Source organism: Magallana gigas, chromosome 1 (genome assembly GCF_963853765.1).
Source record: "Magallana gigas chromosome 1, xbMagGiga1.1, whole genome shotgun sequence".
Taxonomy (NCBI): domain Eukaryota; kingdom Metazoa; phylum Mollusca; class Bivalvia; order Ostreida; family Ostreidae; genus Magallana; species Magallana gigas.
Window position 1 is genome coordinate 51,783,520 of NC_088853.1, and position 19,694 is coordinate 51,803,213.

General features: G+C 33.3%; 2 protein-coding genes across 2 annotated transcripts; both read left to right on the forward strand.

Annotated features, from left to right (window-relative positions):
* The first annotated feature begins 944 nt into the window (after window positions 1-944).
* On the forward strand, window positions 945-4,458 carry LOC136269685 (tripartite motif-containing protein 2-like). Its single transcript, XM_066079587.1, has 2 exons — window positions 945-1,037; window positions 2,024-4,458. The coding sequence occupies exon 2, from the start codon at window positions 2,024-2,026 to the stop codon at window positions 3,779-3,781; it is 1,758 nt and encodes a 585-aa protein (XP_065935659.1). The 5' UTR covers window positions 945-1,037; the 3' UTR covers window positions 3,782-4,458.
* Window positions 4,459-16,266: 11,808 nt separating this feature from the next.
* LOC136276029 (tripartite motif-containing protein 2-like) lies at window positions 16,267-17,856 on the forward strand. Its single transcript, XM_066086705.1, has one exon. The coding sequence runs from the start codon at window positions 16,267-16,269 to the stop codon at window positions 17,854-17,856; it is 1,590 nt and encodes a 529-aa protein (XP_065942777.1).
* The last annotated feature ends 1,838 nt before the right edge of the window (window positions 17,857-19,694 follow it).

The following is a 19,694-nucleotide window of genomic DNA, read 5'->3' on the forward strand; positions in this document are numbered from 1 at the left end:
GAATGTATAGTTGTAATGTTGTTGCTATAACTCAATATTGTATGAAAACACATTGTAGTGGCATAATTTTGCTTTATAGACTTATAGACGAGAGATACAATAATTTTCTTTTTCCATAAAAATTGAAGTTTCTTTTCATCTGTAATGGCAAAAAATGCATCACTGAATAATAAACAACAATGACTTTAACAATAATCCAGATAAAACATTTATTTGTAAAGAAATATAGCTCTTAAGATAAACATTCAATTTATAATCATTACTTTTCGTAGCATATCCGGAGAGAAACATAACTATACTCTGTCCCGAGTTTTTGCTTCCATCATTTTTTGCTTGATATTTCGATAATAGTAAATACCTTTGTGCTCAAACTACGTTCATCCACTAATATGAAAAATGTCCAGATTATCTGTTTTGAAACGCCACCTCTACCGCTTCAGGTTTCAATACACATCCAAAAATTGAAAGTCTACGGAGATTTTGCATTGCATCAGCCATTAATAAGCCCGGATGATAATGTTAAAAAATTGCGCGATGTATTCCGAGTGTATTCCGAATAGAGAGAAGATGTAAACATTTCCCATTGCAAATCTCCGTAAGAAAATTGTTTTCGTTCCTGTGAAATTTTATGAGTGAAAAGAGATAATTGTTCAATGAAGATATCGTGGATATATTTCCTTTCATAGATTTTAATTGTATTTCTTTCACAGGTATGTGTATTTTTATTAAAAATCATCAAAAATTGATGGAAGCAATAACTTGGGACAGACTATAGCATCTTTTTAACAAATATTAATGATTGCCAGAGGTTGGGATTAAAATATTTTTTCAACGACTAGGTTCAGTGACAACAAATACGTATTGGTAATAGGACTTTAAAGTCTGGTTTCTGCAAACGGGCACAATCATATCTTCATGATTTAAATCTATTTTTATCCGCAAGAAGGAAGTAAAATAAACAGATCTCGTTAAGTCTCGCGTTTTCAACGATAAAACGTCCAAAGCATAATCGAGCCACTGAATACTTCCACAGCAAGGTAAGTGTTAATATAGACGATATACTAGTACTGTAGACGTATTTTTTTCCACGGGGTCATAATTCCGCGGAATCACAATACCAATTTAATCCGCGGGTAAAAATTTACGCGGATTCTTTGAACGAAAAAAAAATCATTTGAATAACTATTATTAAATATAGTTCTGAGCGATGTTCATTACCTAGAATTTGTCCACCTTTGGACTTAAATTGTATGAACTGTTCACAGTGAACAGTAATTATCGGTTGTGCACTGGTCGGTAGTCATTAGTTAGCCGTCAAGATGTTACGACGCTGGCTAAAATCGTCTGAAACACCATTTAATCTTTATTAACTGTCAATTTATGGGTTCTCATGTCGTTTAAATTATGAGTTGATCAGTTTAATCAATTAAAAATCAGAGCACAAAAGGATCTTAAAATTGCAGTACGAACACGGGTCTTAGCGTGTAGTTAATTGGGTCATTAAAAGACAGACCCGCTTGGGGCTATTTGTCGTCTGACACGTGCCGTTATCTCAAGCTTGGAGAAGTTTAAATTTCATGTAAGTAAATTTACAGAAAATTCAAATCTTTAGGAGATTAAATTATTTATTATGTGAATTTTCAATACAAATTTGTTTGACAGTTTGCATAGATAAAAACGATATACATTGGGTACACGTATATGCAAGTGTTATATAATGTAGTGACTTCCGATTACTTGTATCCTTATTCATGTAATGCAATTCCAAAATGCACTTTAAGTACACTGGGAAAAAATTCCGCGGAAAAATTGTGCCCGCGTTCATAGCGTAAATAAATACCACGCGGACAAAAGTACTTCTACAGTATTCTAAATTTACTATATCTGTTGATCAGTTTTATTCCACTTTAAATTTTAAAACAATTCCATCTCGATCTAGAATGTTATTAACTTTCACTTTGACATGCATTCAATTGATTTCAAGTCACTGATCTAGCATATAAAAGTACACAAAAATGTTCAGATGGCGTTATCCAAACAAGTATTTCCAGGTGATGTACAGGACATACAGATACCAGTCATAGCCCAGCATTATTTGGTGTGTGGGACTGAAGACTGTAAGAAGAACTGCCAATTTTACTGCAATTCTTGTCACAAACCATTGTGTGAACAATGCAGAGATAAACATCACAACATTCCAGAGAATAAGAACCATGAAGTGGTCCCTTACCGCCAAAGTATACGAAAACTACCTGTGGAGAAATGTAAAGATCATCCCACTAAAGATATTGACATGATTTGCGAAAACTGCCAGGTTGCAGTATGTTCCAAATGTCTAATAAAAGATCATCGAGGGCACACCTTTGACGACCTGGAGACCATTTATTCCAAGAACTTCACTCTGTGCCTTGATAAAATCTACAACATAAATCAATATTATCTCCCAACCTCACAAGATATAAAAAGCGATATTAAAGAAGATGTCTTAATACTGAAAGCGTTTATGGATAAAATAAGAACATCCATAAAAGCTGAAGCAGAGTCAGTTAAACGTCTAGTGGAAAAAGCGATGTCGGACAACTTAGAACAAGCCAAAGAAATGGAGGAGACCCTATTGGAAAAGCTTCAGAGTCAAAGCAAAATCTATGACGACTACAAGTGTTACCTTGAAAACCTTGTCAAAGAGTTCCAGGGTTACCTGTCTTATAGTAAAGTTCAAAACAATTCAATCCTTTTTTCTCTCTCAGAAGTACTTAATATTAAACCCATACATAAGTCGACAGAACCTGTTTATCCAGTATTCACTGTTGGTCAATACAGCAAAAATGATGTCGCTAAACTACTGGGTACAATAACTGTTCCCACTGCTAAACCAGCATATAGAAAAATAAAACCAATGTACATTACTTCTACACAGTTGAAACCTACAAGAAAATTGAAAGAAGCGGACGGAGATGAATTAGAAGTTAATCAAAAAAGGTCTCTGTCTTCCTCTGTCACCATCGTCAAAGAGTACATAGTACTAGGTGTTGATAGTGTATGTCATATATCAGGAGGTAAATCAGGCATACTTTGGGCCAGTGATGCAAGTGGCAACCTTGTTCAAACTGATCTACAGGGGAAACAGCTACAGATGAGAAAAACAAGCTGTCAAAATGAAGGCTTCCACACCGTTACCCTGGACGGGTATCTGATCTTTGCAGACAGAATCAATTGTAGCGTTAATAGTATAACGCATGGAAAAACTATCACTCTATTCATTACAACGAAAGAATGGGAACCACTTAGCATACACACATCCAACCTTAACGGGGATATACTGGTTGGAATGAGAACGTTATCGATGCGTAAAGTCGCCAGGTATAACAAAACAGGGAACGAAATACAGAGCATAGAGAAGGACAACAAAGGACAGGGACTGTATATTGTACCACACTATATCACAGAAAACATCAATGGTGATATCTGTGTATCAGACTTTGGCAAACAAGCTGTGGTAGTAGTGAATAAAGTAGGACAACACAGATTTTCCTATACAGGTCAAGAGTCAGAGATTTGTCCCTATGGTATCTGTACTGATATTCTCGGTCACATCATTGTCTGTGATGTCAACAGTCAAACGGTTCATGTTCTTGATCAGGACGGTCAGTTCTTGACTCTTTTAGTCACATCTCAAAAAGGGATAAAGAATCCCTTTTGTGTGCGTGTGGACGATGATAACAATCTTCATGTGGGACATGGTGACACTAACACAGTTAAAGTGTACAAATATCTTCAATGAGCATCATTTGTAAGATCAGCATTCCTACGTGCCTATATTCATCGGTACGGCATTGAAATCAAACTCGATTAAACATAAACTGAAATTCCTTTTTTCAAGAGATCTATATCAATTTAGTGTCATTACAAATGATTCATTTGTGCTCACAATGAAAAGTAAATATAATGAACGTAATATATTAAAACTTTTGCATTATCATATGTGAAATGTTTTACATGTATATTTCAAATAATTGGTATAATTACTATGATATCTTTTACATTGCATTTCATTTTCAGATGTCAGATTTTTAAGGAAATAGTATCACTTTTCAGAATTCAGAAGGATTTTACATAAAAGAATATTGTATTATATGGTTAACATATATCTTTTCAACGCATACTGAAATGCATCAGTTAAATCAATACTTGAACTTTTCTTCTATCTAGGAAATATGATGGGTTTTTTCATTCCATCTAAAATTCAATTTCAAATTATTTAAACAAGTATCAAAAACTGGAAATTAGATTTTTATGCATTTTATGGATGTTTAATTGTTTTAAGAAAAACAAAAAGCATTTTCCCAAAGTTAATTTAATTGATATAAGATAATTGATACTGATAAAAGAGAGAGAGAGAGAGAGAGAGAGAGAGAGAGAGAGAGAGAGAGAGAGAGAGAGAGAGAGAGAGAGAGAGAGAGGGAGCCTTCGGTTTGCATTTATTAGCAGAGGATGGCCTTGCAAATGCAAGTGTGCAATCCAGAGATGAAATCAAACTTCTCAGATTAAATGAAATCAGATATAAAAGAAATTTTTTTCTTCTTTGACACTGCGCTCAAAACCTGACCATATAAAATTTGAAAGCAAACATCCGTTGGTGTAAAATTTTACTTCAATTGTTACTGCAAACACAACGAAGATTTGGCGCCAAATGGTGTTAGTATATGTAATAGAAGAATCAATACAGTCATGAACTGTCCGGATGTTACCACAAAGAGATTGATGATCTGTTTTAATTTCACTTGCAAACACAATCAATATACACCTGTTTATACACCTATTTATATAAAGGTGTATCTATATAAATGTTCAAATATGTCTATAGAGTTACATAGAATTAATATGATTCGGGGTTTTTTTTTTGCGTTTCTTAGATTAATATGTATAAAATCTATATTGTACATGTAGAATTGAGAATTCCATACGTTTAAAAATTTTATGAATGACAGAGAAAGGAAGACAACGGGAGAAAACAGTGGAGAGAGAGAGAGAGAGAGAGAGAGAGACTTGTCTATTTAAATTGAAAGGTTATGGATAGTGAAGATAGATGGAAACATAGATTGTTGACATTATTCAAACACAAAGGACTGCAAATGTGAATATTGGTGTTTATCCCATGTTTATTTCAATATACGGTGTATACCACTCATGGGATAACTTTTTGATATTCCACTGTGTGTTTTTGCGCCACGTGACGTCATAATTAAACATTATGTAGCTTTAGGCGGATGATGGACGTAGAATGAAAAAGTAACAAAACAATGTAGTTGAAAAAATATTAGTTGTAAATATGAAGCATTTATTGTAGCTTTTTTCCATGCATGATTTGATAACTCGAAAATGTTTGTTTATCTTTAAGAGCTTTTTCCGTGCGTAACGTTGTTGACGCGGCTAACAATTATAATTCTTATAGAAAAAATTGAGGTTGTAAAATATGATGTAGTAAAACATGTGATAAAAAGAAAGACCTTATGATTTGAGATGGTATATGCTATTTATTTTTATCGCCAAGGCTCGGAGATAGAAAACACACAACGAGATGGATAAATATCATACGAGGGTTGTTCGGAAATTATTGAGACATTCACTCTTATTTCCTTAGGGAAAAAGACAAATCCTTGAAATTTCACCAAAACGTACACCAGGGTAGTGTTTATCAATGTAAAAAAATTATTGTCCATAGCATGATTGGATCATTCCTGGTAAGCTGACCAATTGCCATCGCCCAGTGACCCGGCGCAACCGCAAACTTACCGCAACGTCATTTTGACGCTTCTTATTGATCCTATGTTTTAAAAACCTAACAAACAAAGGAAAATTAGAATTAATTCTTCATTTATCCTCTTTTGTTTACATTTCAAGATGTCAACATTCGCATAGTCCCTCCATTCTTGATTTTGTGGAAAAAAATCGGGTCATTTCTAACTGAAAGTCAAATTACTGTGAAATGTCTCCTACAGTGATTCTGTGTACATATTTTAGAACTGTTTATATCTGTTAGTGTGTAAAAAGTACTTGATATTTAGTCACTTTGTCTGAATTCTAGCTAAACAATTAGTGAAAAAGACGATAAACTGAAGTTCTTTATCTATGGTGTCCGGATAGGGCCATTTGCGTTAACGCAACATCGCGTTCAGATAAACGAGACATCGCGCTAACACACAACACGCCGTCGCGCTAACGCAACTTTGCACAACACGCCGTCGCGCTAACACACAACACGCCGTCGCGCTAACGCAACTTTGCACAACACGCCGTCGCGCTAACACACAACACGCCGTCGCGCTAACACAACTTTGCACAACATGCCATCGCGCTAACACACAACACACTATCGCGCTTACACAAAACACGCTGTCGCGCTAACACAACTTTGCACAACACGCCGTCGCGCTAACACAACTTTGCACAACACGCCGTCGCGCAAACACAACTTTACACAACACGCCGTCGCGCTAACGCAACTTTGCACAACACGCCGTCGCGCTAACGCAACTTTGCAATTTTCACAGTCTAGTAGGAAGTCGTGTCCGGAAATATTAGACTGTGCATGCTGAAATTTGTAGGCCTGCATGCAAGCATGGATGAAAAATAAATAAAATGTACTTTGAATGTACTTTGAAATGCATATATTATTTTCAATTATTATCAATACATATGAATAAAAATAAAGTTACTAGTATGTCACTGTATAAGGATATGCTAGAGTGCATATAGATTACCAATTGATAAATTTACCTTAAATATTTGATATTATTAATTAATTCAGCAATGATATATTTATAACATGTACATGTCACAAATTCATATTAGGTGCTCTGTATATTACCAAAGCAAAGACATTTTAAAATGTAAAATTACAGGTATATAACTTGTCACACTGGCGTCGGAAGCAAATTGAAAGTGGGGGGGGGGGGGGGGGCTAGACTGATCCTCTATATATTGAGAGAAGAAAACCTATTTCCCAAAATCATGAAAATCCTAATCCGTGGGGGTGGGGGGGGGGGTGGGGGGGGAGGGGTATTCCTATACTTCCAAAACAAAAATCTTTCCGGCCATACATCTTTTTTCCCAACAACATGAAAATCCTAATCCGTGTGGGGTGGGGGTGGGGGGGGGGTTATGCTTTTTTACTCCAACTTCTAAATCTTTCAAACGTACATTACGGAACAATTATGTTTCCTGCGAAAAAAAGTGGGGGGGGGGGGGGGGGCTGAACCCTCTATTCTGCTTTGTTCCTAATGGTTCCGATGCCTATGTGTCATGAATATATTATTGTTGATTTAATGAATTTTATTAAATATTTAAGGTAAATGTATCAATTGGTAGATTTTATAATAATTAATATCCTTATACAGTGACACACTAGTAACTATATTTTTATTCATATGCATTGATAATAAATGAAAATAATATATATATTTCAAAGTACATTCTATTTATTTTTCATCCATGCTTGCTTGCATGCCTACATATTTCAGCATGCGCAGTCTGATATTTCCGGACACGACTTCCTACTAGACTGTGAAACTTGCAAAGTTGCGTTAGCGCGACGGCGTGTTGTGAGTTAGCGCGACGGCGTGTTGTGTGTTAGCGCGACGGCGTGTTGTGCAAAGTTGCGTTAGCGCGACGGCGTGTTGTGTGTTAGTGCGATGTCTCGTTTATCTGAACACGATGTCGCGCTAACGCAAATGGCCCTATCCGGACACCATATTTATCCCTTGCCATGGTATAGTTTTTGTTAAAGCAGTTGGGTGGTATTAAAAGCTCTTTTTTCCGAAATTTCCATCAAATTGATGTATATTCGCTGCGCCGCCTTGACGTCAAATTTCTATATATTGTCGTTTTTAAATTCCTATTGCTTGGTAAATATATCTGTACCATATCCGTATTTCAACTCAAACACCCGTGAAACTTGATCAAAAGTTAGTCACAATAAATAGCAAAATGAACATGTATAATCTGATTTCTTTTAGTATAAGCTGTAAGTTTGCGGACACTTAGATAGACGATGTTTTAGTTTTCTTATTCTCCGAGTTTATGCTTGCGCCGGGTACCAACCACCGATTTGTTAATCTACCGTTGTAAACAAAATACTAAACATTTTTTAAATATTACATTCTTTAAGGTTTCTTCAATGTTCATGCCAATTTTCACCATAATTCGTCACTTAGAAATGGAAATATCCGTCTTGTCTCAATAATTTCCGAACAACCCTCGTATACCATCGCAAATCATGAGAGATACTCTATATATGTTTTACTTATGATATCAGTACAGAGCCATATTCCACCGTTACAGCTCATTATCTTTAAAGTATTCCTGTGAGTACGACGTTTGAAAGGTATATGTATATATATATATATATATATATATATATATATATATATATATATATATATATATATATATATATATATATATATATATATATATATATATATATATATATATATATACACAACATCGATGTAGCAATTGTTATAGACTTATATCTGTACGTTGGTGTCATTTGATATTTGCATAAACTGTACAGTAGCACGCAGAAATACACTTTAACCTTCATGATTTTTTCAAATATTTTACACTGACGTCTACTAAACGAAAATGATAAAAGCCATAAGATTTGATCATAGAATCTCCTTCTTAACTTCCGACTTACAACTTTATATAAATATATATATATATATATATATATATATATATATATATATATATATATATATATATATATATATATATATATATATAATCAAATATCTGTCTCTGTTCTCTTTCCCTCTTTTACTTATTAAAAGATTCTTTCTCTGAAAAAAAATAATTCTGGTTTAATTTGAACTGGACCAAAAAACTCTTAAACACTTTCTACAGATGCACGTATATTTACTCTACTGTACAGAATGAATCTATTTTAATTTTCTTTTTCGTTTAACAAGTTTGCAATTGTCTTCTGCTCTATTTAAACAGTTCGTGCTAAAGTTAAAAGACAGACAAAATTTATTTGAATATTAAGCAAAAAGAATGTCACATGTATAATACACGCTTTGAAATCTTGGTCGTCCATTTAGGGCGCCAGATCTGTAATTTTCTCCCCATTTTTAGCCGTGAAGTCACTCTCCTCGTTTCTGGAGCTGTAAAGAATTCATAGCTGCGGATTTTAGGGCGGGACTATTAGTAAGGTCAGTAACCGGTCATGTTATTCTAACCCGAATAATTCCGAACAAATGTATAGTCCTTCAGACAATGCCGAGGTGTCTTTTCTTTCTTTTCTTTTCAACTGCATACAATGGTTAAAATAACTTGATTTCTGTTTTCGTGTGCCTTTGAGCTTGGAAAATTAATAGCCAATGGTCTTTTCTATCGTACTATTATACCTACAAGTACATGTACCACCCAACGTAAGTTATATTGAACCGTAGTACATTCCCACTTTTAAAACAGCATGTATATTAAACATGCATACTAAATATAGCATTACACACGCATATCTTAAGGGGTAATTTATTATATGAGTCAGAAAATTTTTAATTAGTTAAGACAAACTTGCCTATCCTTCAATAGATATTTGCTTATAGATGTAAATATGAGTCTAATATCTCGAAAACAGCAAGAGATATAAAAAAGTTTTCGCTTACAATTTTGTATATCATACTATGAAGTATCTAAATTCAAAATTTCTTGTTTTATAATCAAAAAATAAAATAGAAACAAAGGTCTTTTTAAAATTTTGTTTTTTGCATGTGTAAACCGGGAGTATATAGACCGGAAGTCCAAAAGGGACATACGGGAGAACTAAACAATTGCTAGGAGAATCTAACATTAAATTTTTATTATTCGGTTCCGTTTTCAAAAATTCGCTGACGAAACTTTATCGGGAATAATAATAATAAAACAGAATGAAAACAATAGGTCTTTTCGACCGAAAGTCGAAAAGCCCTTAAAAAAACTGACAGTACGCAAATTTTATATAAATATTAGGAAATGTCACGATGAGTAGGCAAAGTGTTGGCCATATTGCCGAAAATTAACACTCGCCAAACTGACATAAATATATATTCGGCGGTCACATGTCATGTATAGACTAATGAAGTGTCACCTTTCAGTCCGAAGGAAACAAAATGCACTATTCATCATGAACGGTAGATGTAAAAAATGAACAAATAGATTGACAGCGGAACATTTACGGAGAAGAATGATTGCAATTATCGATTAAACCCGATGACGCTTCATTAATAATTCATTAAAAAGTCAAAACTTTCAGTTAACTGACCCCCCCCCCCCCCCCCCCCACACACACACAATTAAAAAAAACCCACCGTTATCTAGAGTAGGCAGGTAATTGATTGAAAGCGTTGAATGGCAGTTAGGTCTACTTTTATCAACAACTAGAACGTTAACATCAGATTTCACAAAACCTTGCATTATCAACTGTATAGCGTCAAAAATACCGTCCTACAAAACTTCTCGAAGCAAGGTAAGTCAAAAAAAAATTAAAATTTAGATTTCTATTGTTTATTACACAATATTTGTTTATTTCAATTTTAAAACAACACCACGTCGTTTGCCGATCTATGTTGTTCTTAACTTTCACTTTGACATGCATACAGTTGTAAGATTGTAAGGTATCCGATCCATAATAGCCTCAGAATCAATGAATCTGGGTGCATAACAGATATGTATGGGCTTAATACTCAGTATACTTGGACATAATTTTCCTATATAAGTATTAATATGTAAGAGTGGAATGTGTGCTAATTAATGACCTTTTCATTTTTGAAGAGTTGTCCCCCTTTGCTTTTATTCTATAAAAATTTTAATTCTAAAAAAATATACAAGGTATAAAATTTATTTTTATTAGTGTTTGTATTCCTAATGATAAAATACATCTTTCCACCAAAGCATTTTTTGATATTTCTAGTAATTACTTTTTTATTTTAAAAAATGTGCTTGTCTCAATAGACCTTGATGCAATCTTCATTAATTAATTACTGCTTAGTTAATAATATTTTTGAAAATTTCTCTCGGTAGATCTTTTTCTACTCTTATATGCTTTTATTTAAATATCAAAGTATTAAATACATGATGGATATTTAAGGTTGGAAAAATTTGGTCCTAATATGGATCGGATACTTAAAACGAACGAACATAAACAATTTTCAGATGGCATTATCCAAGCCACTGGGTCAAGGTATTGTAGAAGGCATACCAGTTATAATACAGCATTATCTAGTGTGTGGTGTTGAAGACTGTAAAACGAGTTTTACTGCAATCCCTGTCATCTACAAATATGTGAACAATGCAGAGATAAACACCAGAGGAGTCTAGAAACTAAAAACAATGAAATAGTCCCCTACCGACAGCGTAAACGAAAACTTCCTGAGGTATAATGCAAAGATCATCCATTTAAAGATAAAGACATAATTTGCGAGGACTGTCAGGTTCTATTATGTTCAAAAAGTGCAATCAAAGACCATGGAGGGCATATGTTTGCTTATCTAGAGACAATTTATTCCAAGGACTTTACTCTGTGTCTGGAGGTTATAGTGAATTCCTAGGGACCAATGGATTTACTTTGTTATATCCGTTACGAATTCGTAATAATAACTATAGTGAATTTCCTTTATATATGTTTTCTTTTACTGGACTACAATTTTTGCTAATTGAGGCTTAGAATGAAAACAAATTCTGTTGATGCCTTTAAAAATCGAATTGTGAATTGAAGAATTTATGTGAAAATATATTCATTCAAACTTTTTTGTTATATGGTGGTGCAAATCGTTTAAGCATTAAAAAATTTGTTATGAAAGTGTTAATTATTGTTACTATTTCACCTCTACGGGAATCAAAATTAGTTCGCTTTATCCGTAAGTTCGTTACCAAGGACTCAAAATAGATTAACTTTACAAGTGCTATATATCATTACATGTACACTATAGCTTACTGAAAGAAGAACATATTTCAATCTTTCAGACGGACCTTTATTGTTTTTCAAAAAGATAACCTTGTTTGATTTAGAACGAAACTTATTAATCATCATACGTTTATTAACTGGTATCCAACTTTTGAATTATGTATTGATTGAAGTAGAATACAGGATGCATTTTAAACTGCACTGTTCCTTTTTTCATTATAAGTAACTTTGGGAGCAAAATAAATCTTTAGATGTCCATGATATACCAAGAATAGCTATATATTGCCAAGTAACATGGTTTCGAAATGGGCTCAGTAAATGAATAATAACTCATAGTATGTGGTTACTATTTTAGCAAATGACTCAGAGTGACTTAAAAACAGTAAATCTTTTCGGGAAATCATATTAAAAACAGTTTAGTTTTTTCATCAAAATTACTATTAATAGCTTTCCAGATTGTACTTATACATTATGAATTTATATATAACTTTCCTATCTATTGATAGGGAAAGTTTTATTCATTTATATAGCATTCTAATGGAATACATCGGAAGGTATAGTATATAAATATCTCTTATGTTCAAGATCTACTAAATGATTCCAAGGTGTCTTTTTGGTTCAAGGACCATTATGACGTCATCTGCAAAATCTTTCCGGCTTACCTTACGGCTTTTTAGGAATTATTTAGAATATTAAACAGTTTGACATTCTATATCAATTCATAAAAAGTAATCCCGAAACCTGTGTTCAATTAAAAATCATTTTCATAGGTAAAGAGCTTGTTTTAGGCCATATGATGCTATCAAACAAAGCTATTGTTATCAATCATCAATAAAATAATTTATATCGTTAATCTTATAAACAGGTAGGCATCATTTATTTAGCAGATCTTGACCTTAAGAACAGTAAACCGACTGAGCAAGTACAGTTCACCTTTTTATGCTAAAACAACGAGAAATGATATACAAATGTCACAAGGGGGTTGTTTTTTCTGGTACAAAATAAAGAATGATTCATATTTCTAACGTTTATAACATGTACAATGTATGAGAATGAGAAGAAGACCTGAAATGAAAACATTCATACAATTGATGCATACATTTTTAAAGTAGTTAAACATTTTAATTGAAGATATAAACAATAAAGGAATTTTTTTTTTTATCAAATTCACCTCAAATTCATGATATAAAATTATGTAACAAGACTCTGATAGAAAGCGAGTTATATTTTAAAATCATGATAAAACCATGGTGCAAAACATTATAAATGAACGGCTATCACTCACAATTGCGCTCTGACCATCCATACCCACAAACCTGTTTGACTTCTTCCTAATGTAGTTATTACTGTATATGGGAAACAACAACCCGAAATTAACAATCTCGTGAGAGAATACGAATACTAGTCAAACACAAGTAAATTATGCATGAGGTAATAATGAAATGTATTGATAAAAGAATAAGTAAATAAATGATTTACTTAATACTAAATAATAGTCAATTGTATTCCTGTGACACAAGTTTTTGCCTATCATCTGGTTCATTTTAACCATATGCTGATAGGGATGTGAGTTCAAAGTGCAAATACAGTGGTCACCCCTGCGAATGTGTTCGGAATGTTTTCTTTATCGTTGCTAAGTATGTAATAAATCCAGAGGTGCTCGAATGAAAGTTCACGATACTTCAACGAGATTTGTTTAGTTCCTGTGAAATTTCGAGCGGAAGTATAAGTGTTCGGATAATATTTTCAAAATGCCTAAGTACTGGTCGATTTTCATATTATATTCTACTTATGTTAAAACATCAACATCTTTTAAGAAGTATGTCCTATTTCACCATCTAGCGGTTTTTAAAATTAAACGATGATACTCGAAACAGAGTTATCGTTCGTGTTCAACCACGTCTAGAGTGGTTGATAATATTAACTTTGGGTTGCTTAATAAAATCATAGCCATGTTTGATACTTGTGGTATGCAATACCATGTTTTAAAACAAATAATTGGTGAATGTTTTGCATAAAAACTTTGTATATCGAGCCATTTTCAAGGAACATTCTGCATAAAATAGTACAGTCTGTTTCACTATTAGTGTTATTACTAGGTCAGGAGCGGAGCGAAAATTAATTCTGGGGGGGGGGGGGTGTCTACTACGCATGTTAATTGTCGCAACAGCAGAAAAAAAAACTATTTTTGTATTGTCACATTTATTTCTAGGACACATTTTACCCACCAAGTTTAAAATCAATAAACCTCTAGAATTTATATTTGACTACAAGTACCTAGATTCTCTAAAATAGACTATAAACACGAGGCACGATTTTTATTGCGAAACTGAAAGGGTCAAATAAAACCACGTGATTTAAAATCTAAATGACAATAACATTCGCAGGGGTGGTGGTGTTATACACAAAACTACGCGTGTTGGTTTTTTTAGCTGTTCATTTTTAAGGAACTCGTGTTGTAAGCTTAAAGAAAAATAAATAACAAAACAATCACATAAAAATTCAATATGTCTTCTTTATTGAACAAAAATGACATATGGGTGTAGTCCACTATTGCATTTTCCATAGGCGGTAATGTTAACGTTAAAGTTCATAGCTTCGGCAATAATTCTCGTTCAGCAACGAGGGACCTCTTAAATGACAACTCATCAAATTGTCACTCTCCTGTTAAAATTTCGTGGTGTGAAATCAGATTCGTTTTCCGGCAAATTGCGTCTATATTTAAAAAAAAAAAAAAAAACCTAAAAATGAAAGTTAAAGGAGAGAATTTCACAATTTTGGAAAGGATGTATATAAAACACAATTTCACTTCTAATCTTCAAATGATATTTCAATTTTATACTTGCTTTTTAAATTGCATACTTTTTTTCTGACAATTGTCAAGCATTCTAATTTAAAATGTCCCAATAAATGTATACATGTATACACTTTTCAAGTAAAGAAACTATTTTGCTTAAAAGCGTTGCTTAGTTGTCCTACCGATACTAAGAATAGTAAGAGGGATATGCCCATATTGACGTTCTCATTCCTTGTAGTCTCAATCTAAAAAAATAATACTTGAGCTCACACATTTTAATATGTGCACATGTGCATGCGATCTGTAAAAGGCAGCGATATATGCCCAAAATATGCAATCTGACATAGTTTTGGAGCTGTGTTGTATGATGGCGATACATGGATTTCGTTTACAGCACAACCAAGCTAACCATCACATTCATATACATACATGTACGGATAAATAGAGCTTACCAAAACGGTGTTGATGAATAACAAAAACAAAATTGAGTCATTTAGTTCAGTGGTATAAAATTTATAGTTTATTTGTCCTTAAAATACCTTAGCAAAATCTTTATTTAATATTATGAACTTTTTATCCAGTAACACTGAATGAAATATTGCCACTGCTTTATAGTTGAAAACATAATATTTGGAAATATATTTTGTAAAATATATTTTGGAATTGGATCTGATAACAAAAGGGTGTTATTAACATATTCTTTTAATAGTATCGGTTTAAAATCAGTTCTTGGTGAAAACACATGGAAGCGATTAAAATAAAATCATTTTACTTGTAGAAAAGCTATACGTCAGGTGCATTTTCATTTTGGTTTCGAATTTGACTTTTGTCTTTTCTTTAACGGATTCGACTACACTGAACTGTATACGGCTTCGACTTTATAAAACAAATATTATATTTCTCTGAAAGCTGTGGAGAGCGCACATTTCAGTCGAATAAAATTTACATCTCAAAACTTGCCCAATCAACAACAGGATCGATACTGGTATCGGTTTATTAAATTAAATTAACGTAATATCAATCATTGATTGCTGGATTTAATGAAAGACAATATCGGTGTCTTTTGACTGTAATTCAAAGATATGCAATGCCTTAATATTGACATGAAATTGTCAAAATGTTCACTAAAATATAGTTAAAAGAAAGAGACATTATTATGATCACTAAGCTGGGTACAGTCACGATGACGTAATAATACAAATTAGACTTGTAATTTCTGCTACCCGGCAAAATCATACCTTCATGATTTAAAGCTATTTTTACCTGCGACAAGGAAGTAGAAAACATATCTCGAAAAGTCTCGCTTTATCAACGACATCCCGTCCAACGCAAAACACTTCCTAAAGCAAGGTGAGTATAATATTACAATAAATTCTATATTCATAATATGTATTGATCAGTATTCTTTTACTCAATTTTTAAACAAATCTACCTCAATCTAGAATGATCTTTACTCTCACTTTGACATGTATTCAATTGTGAAGATTATAAGTTATTAAAGTACATGAACAAATTTCAGATGGCGTTATCAAAAACAGTAGGTCCAGGTGTTGTACAGGACGTACCAGTCATAGCCCAGCATTATTTAGTGTGTGACACTGAAGACTGTGAGAACAACTGCCAGTTTTACTGCAATCCTTGTCACCTACAGTTGTGTGAACAATGCAGAGATGAACATCAGAAGAGTCCGGCCACTAAAAATCATGAAGTAGTCCCTTACCGACAACGTAAACGAAAGCTTCCTGTCGAGAAATGCAAAGATCATCCGTCTAAAGATATTGACATGATTTGCGAAAACTGTCAGGTTGCAGTATGTTCCAAATGTTCGATAAGAGACCACCGAGGGCACACCTTTGACGACCTAGAGATAATTTATTCAGAGAACTTTACTCTCTGCCTTGACGAAATTTACAACGTAAATCAATATTATCTCCCAACCTCACAAGATTTGAAAAGTCAAGGCAAAACCTATGATGACTACAAGTGTTACCTTGAAAACCTTGTCAAAGAGTTCCAGGGATCTCTGTCCTTTGATCAAGTCCAAAACAATTCAATCCTGTTTTCACTCTCAGAACTACTAAATATCAAACCCATACCTCAGACCACAGAACCAGTTTATCCAGTATTTACTGCTGGTCAATACAGCCAGAATGATGTCGCTAAACTACTGGGTACAGTAACTGTTCCCACCACTAAACCAGCATCTAGAAAAATAAAACCAATGGACATTACTTCTACACAGTTGAAACCTACAAGAAAACTGAAAGAAGCGGACGGAGATGAATTAGAAGTAAATCAAAAACTTTCTCTATCTTCCTCTCTCACCAATGTTAAAGAGTACATAGTACCAGGTGTTAAAAGTGTATATCATATATCAAGTGGTAAATCAGGCATACTTTGGGCCAGTGATGGAAGTGGCAACCTTGTTCAAACTGATCTACAGGGGAAACAGCTACAGATGATAAAAACCAGCGGTAAAGATGAAGGCTACCACACCGTTACCCTGGACGGGAATCTGATCTTTGCAGACAGAACGAATTGTAGCATCAATAGAATAACACTTGGAAAAACAATCACTGGATTCATTACAACGAAAGAATGGGTATCACTTAGCATACACACATCCAACCTTAACGGTGACATACTGGTTGGAATGGGCACGCTTTTGGAAAGTAAAGTCGCCAGGTATAACAAAACAGGGAAAGAAATACAGAACATAGAACGGGACAACAAAGGACAAGAACTGTATAGTGCATATCCACACTACATCACGGAAAACATCAACAGTGATATCTGTGTATCAGACTTTAAGAAACAAGCAGTGATAGTGGTGAATAAAATAGGACAGCACAGGTTTTCCTATACAGGTCAAGAGTCAAAGATTCGTCCCTATGGTATCTGTACTGATATCCTCGGTCACATCCTATTCTGCGATATCAACAGTAAATCGGTCCATCTTCTTGATCAGGACGGTCAGTTCTTGTCTCTTGTAGTCACATCTCAAAAAGGGAAAGAGTATCCCTGTTGTGTGTGTGTGGACGATGATAACAATCTTCATGTAGGAGATGGTGACACTAACACAGTGATAGTGTACAAATATCTTCAGTGAGCGTCATTTGTAAAATCAGCACTCCTAAAAGCCTATATTCTATGTTATGGCATTGAAATCAAACTCGATTAAACATAAACTGAAATTCCTTTTTTCAGGAGATCTATATCAATTTAGTGTCATTACAGATGCTTGATTTGTGCTCACAATGAAAAGTAAATATAATGAACGGAATATATTAAAACTTTTGCATTATCATATGTAAAATGTTTTACATGTATATTTCAACTAAATGGTCTGATTATTATCATATCTTTTACATTGCATTTCATTTTCAGATGTCAGATTTTTAAGGAAATAGTATCACTTATCAGAATTCAGAAGGATTTTACATAAAATTATATGTATTATATGGTCAACATATATCTTCTCAACGCACACTGAAATATATCAGTTAAATCAATACTTGAACTTTACTTCTATCTAGGAAACATGATTGGTTTTATCATTCCATCTAAAATTCAATTTCAAATTATTTAAACAAGTATCAAAAACTGAAAATTAGAAAATTAAATGCTTATATAAAAAAAAAACAATTTTAACACTTTATGTGAAAGTTTTAGAATCAGGGTAAAAAAAACTGCTTCAATGAATCTTTAATATCCTCCCGAAAATTATCCATATGATTTTATGCATTTTATGAATGTTTAGTTGTATCAAGAAAAACGAAAATCATTTTCCCAAAATTTATCTAATTGATATAACTTCAAATATCAAAAGTTGAAAAAGAAACCTTTTAAAAGATAAGATTTAAATTTAAAATGGCCAGTGGAGGAACAAAATTTGAGCATAAAGTTAAGTTGCCAGGATGTCAACGGAAAGCGGCTCCCCCTTACTTTCCGTTTGGAATTCATGTTCCTGATTTAATTTTTTTTTAAAATCCATTATATATTTTTACGAGGTATACAAAGAGGAATTATTATCAGTTTGATTTGATCATATATATACATGTAAACAGTTTAAAGAAATTCATCTGTATCATTTAGGTTATCACTGATAGTTAATATTTAGCTCTCAAGTAATGAGAGAGAGAGAGAGAGAGAGAGAGAGAGAGAGAGAGAGAGAGAGAGAGAGCCATCGGTTTGCATTTATTAGCAGAGGATGGCCTTGCGAATGCAAGTGTGCAATCCAGAGATGAAATCAAACTTCTCAGATTAAATGAAATCACATATAAAAGAAATGTTTTCTTCACTAACAATGCGCTCAAAACCTGACCGTATAAAATTTGAAAGCAAACATGCGTTGGTGTAAAATTTTACTACAATTGTTACTGCAAACACAACGAAGATTTGGCGCCAAATGGTGTTAGTATATGTAATAGAAGGATCAATACAGTCATGAACGGTCCGGTTGTTACCACAAAGAGATTGATGATTTGTTTTAATTTCACTTGCAAACACAATCAATTTACACCTGTTTGAGATAGTTATATAAAGACGTATATATATAAATGTTCAAATATATTCATAGAGTTACATAGAATTGATATGATTTGTTTTTTTTTTGCGTTTCTTAGATTAATATGTATAAAATCTATATTTTACATGTAGAGTTGAGAAATCCATACGTTTAAAATTTTTATGAATGACAGAGAAAGGAAGACAACGGGAGAAAGCAGTGGAGAGAGAGAGAGAGAGAGAGAGAGAGAGAGAGAGAGAGAGACTTGTCTATTTAAATTGAAAGGTTATGGATAGTGAAAATAGATGGAAACATAGATTGTTGACATTATACAAACACAAAGGACTGCGAATGTGAATATACGGTGGATATCAATCATGGGATAATTTTTTTATATTCTACTGTGTGTTCTTGCGCCACGTGACGTTCTAATCAAACAT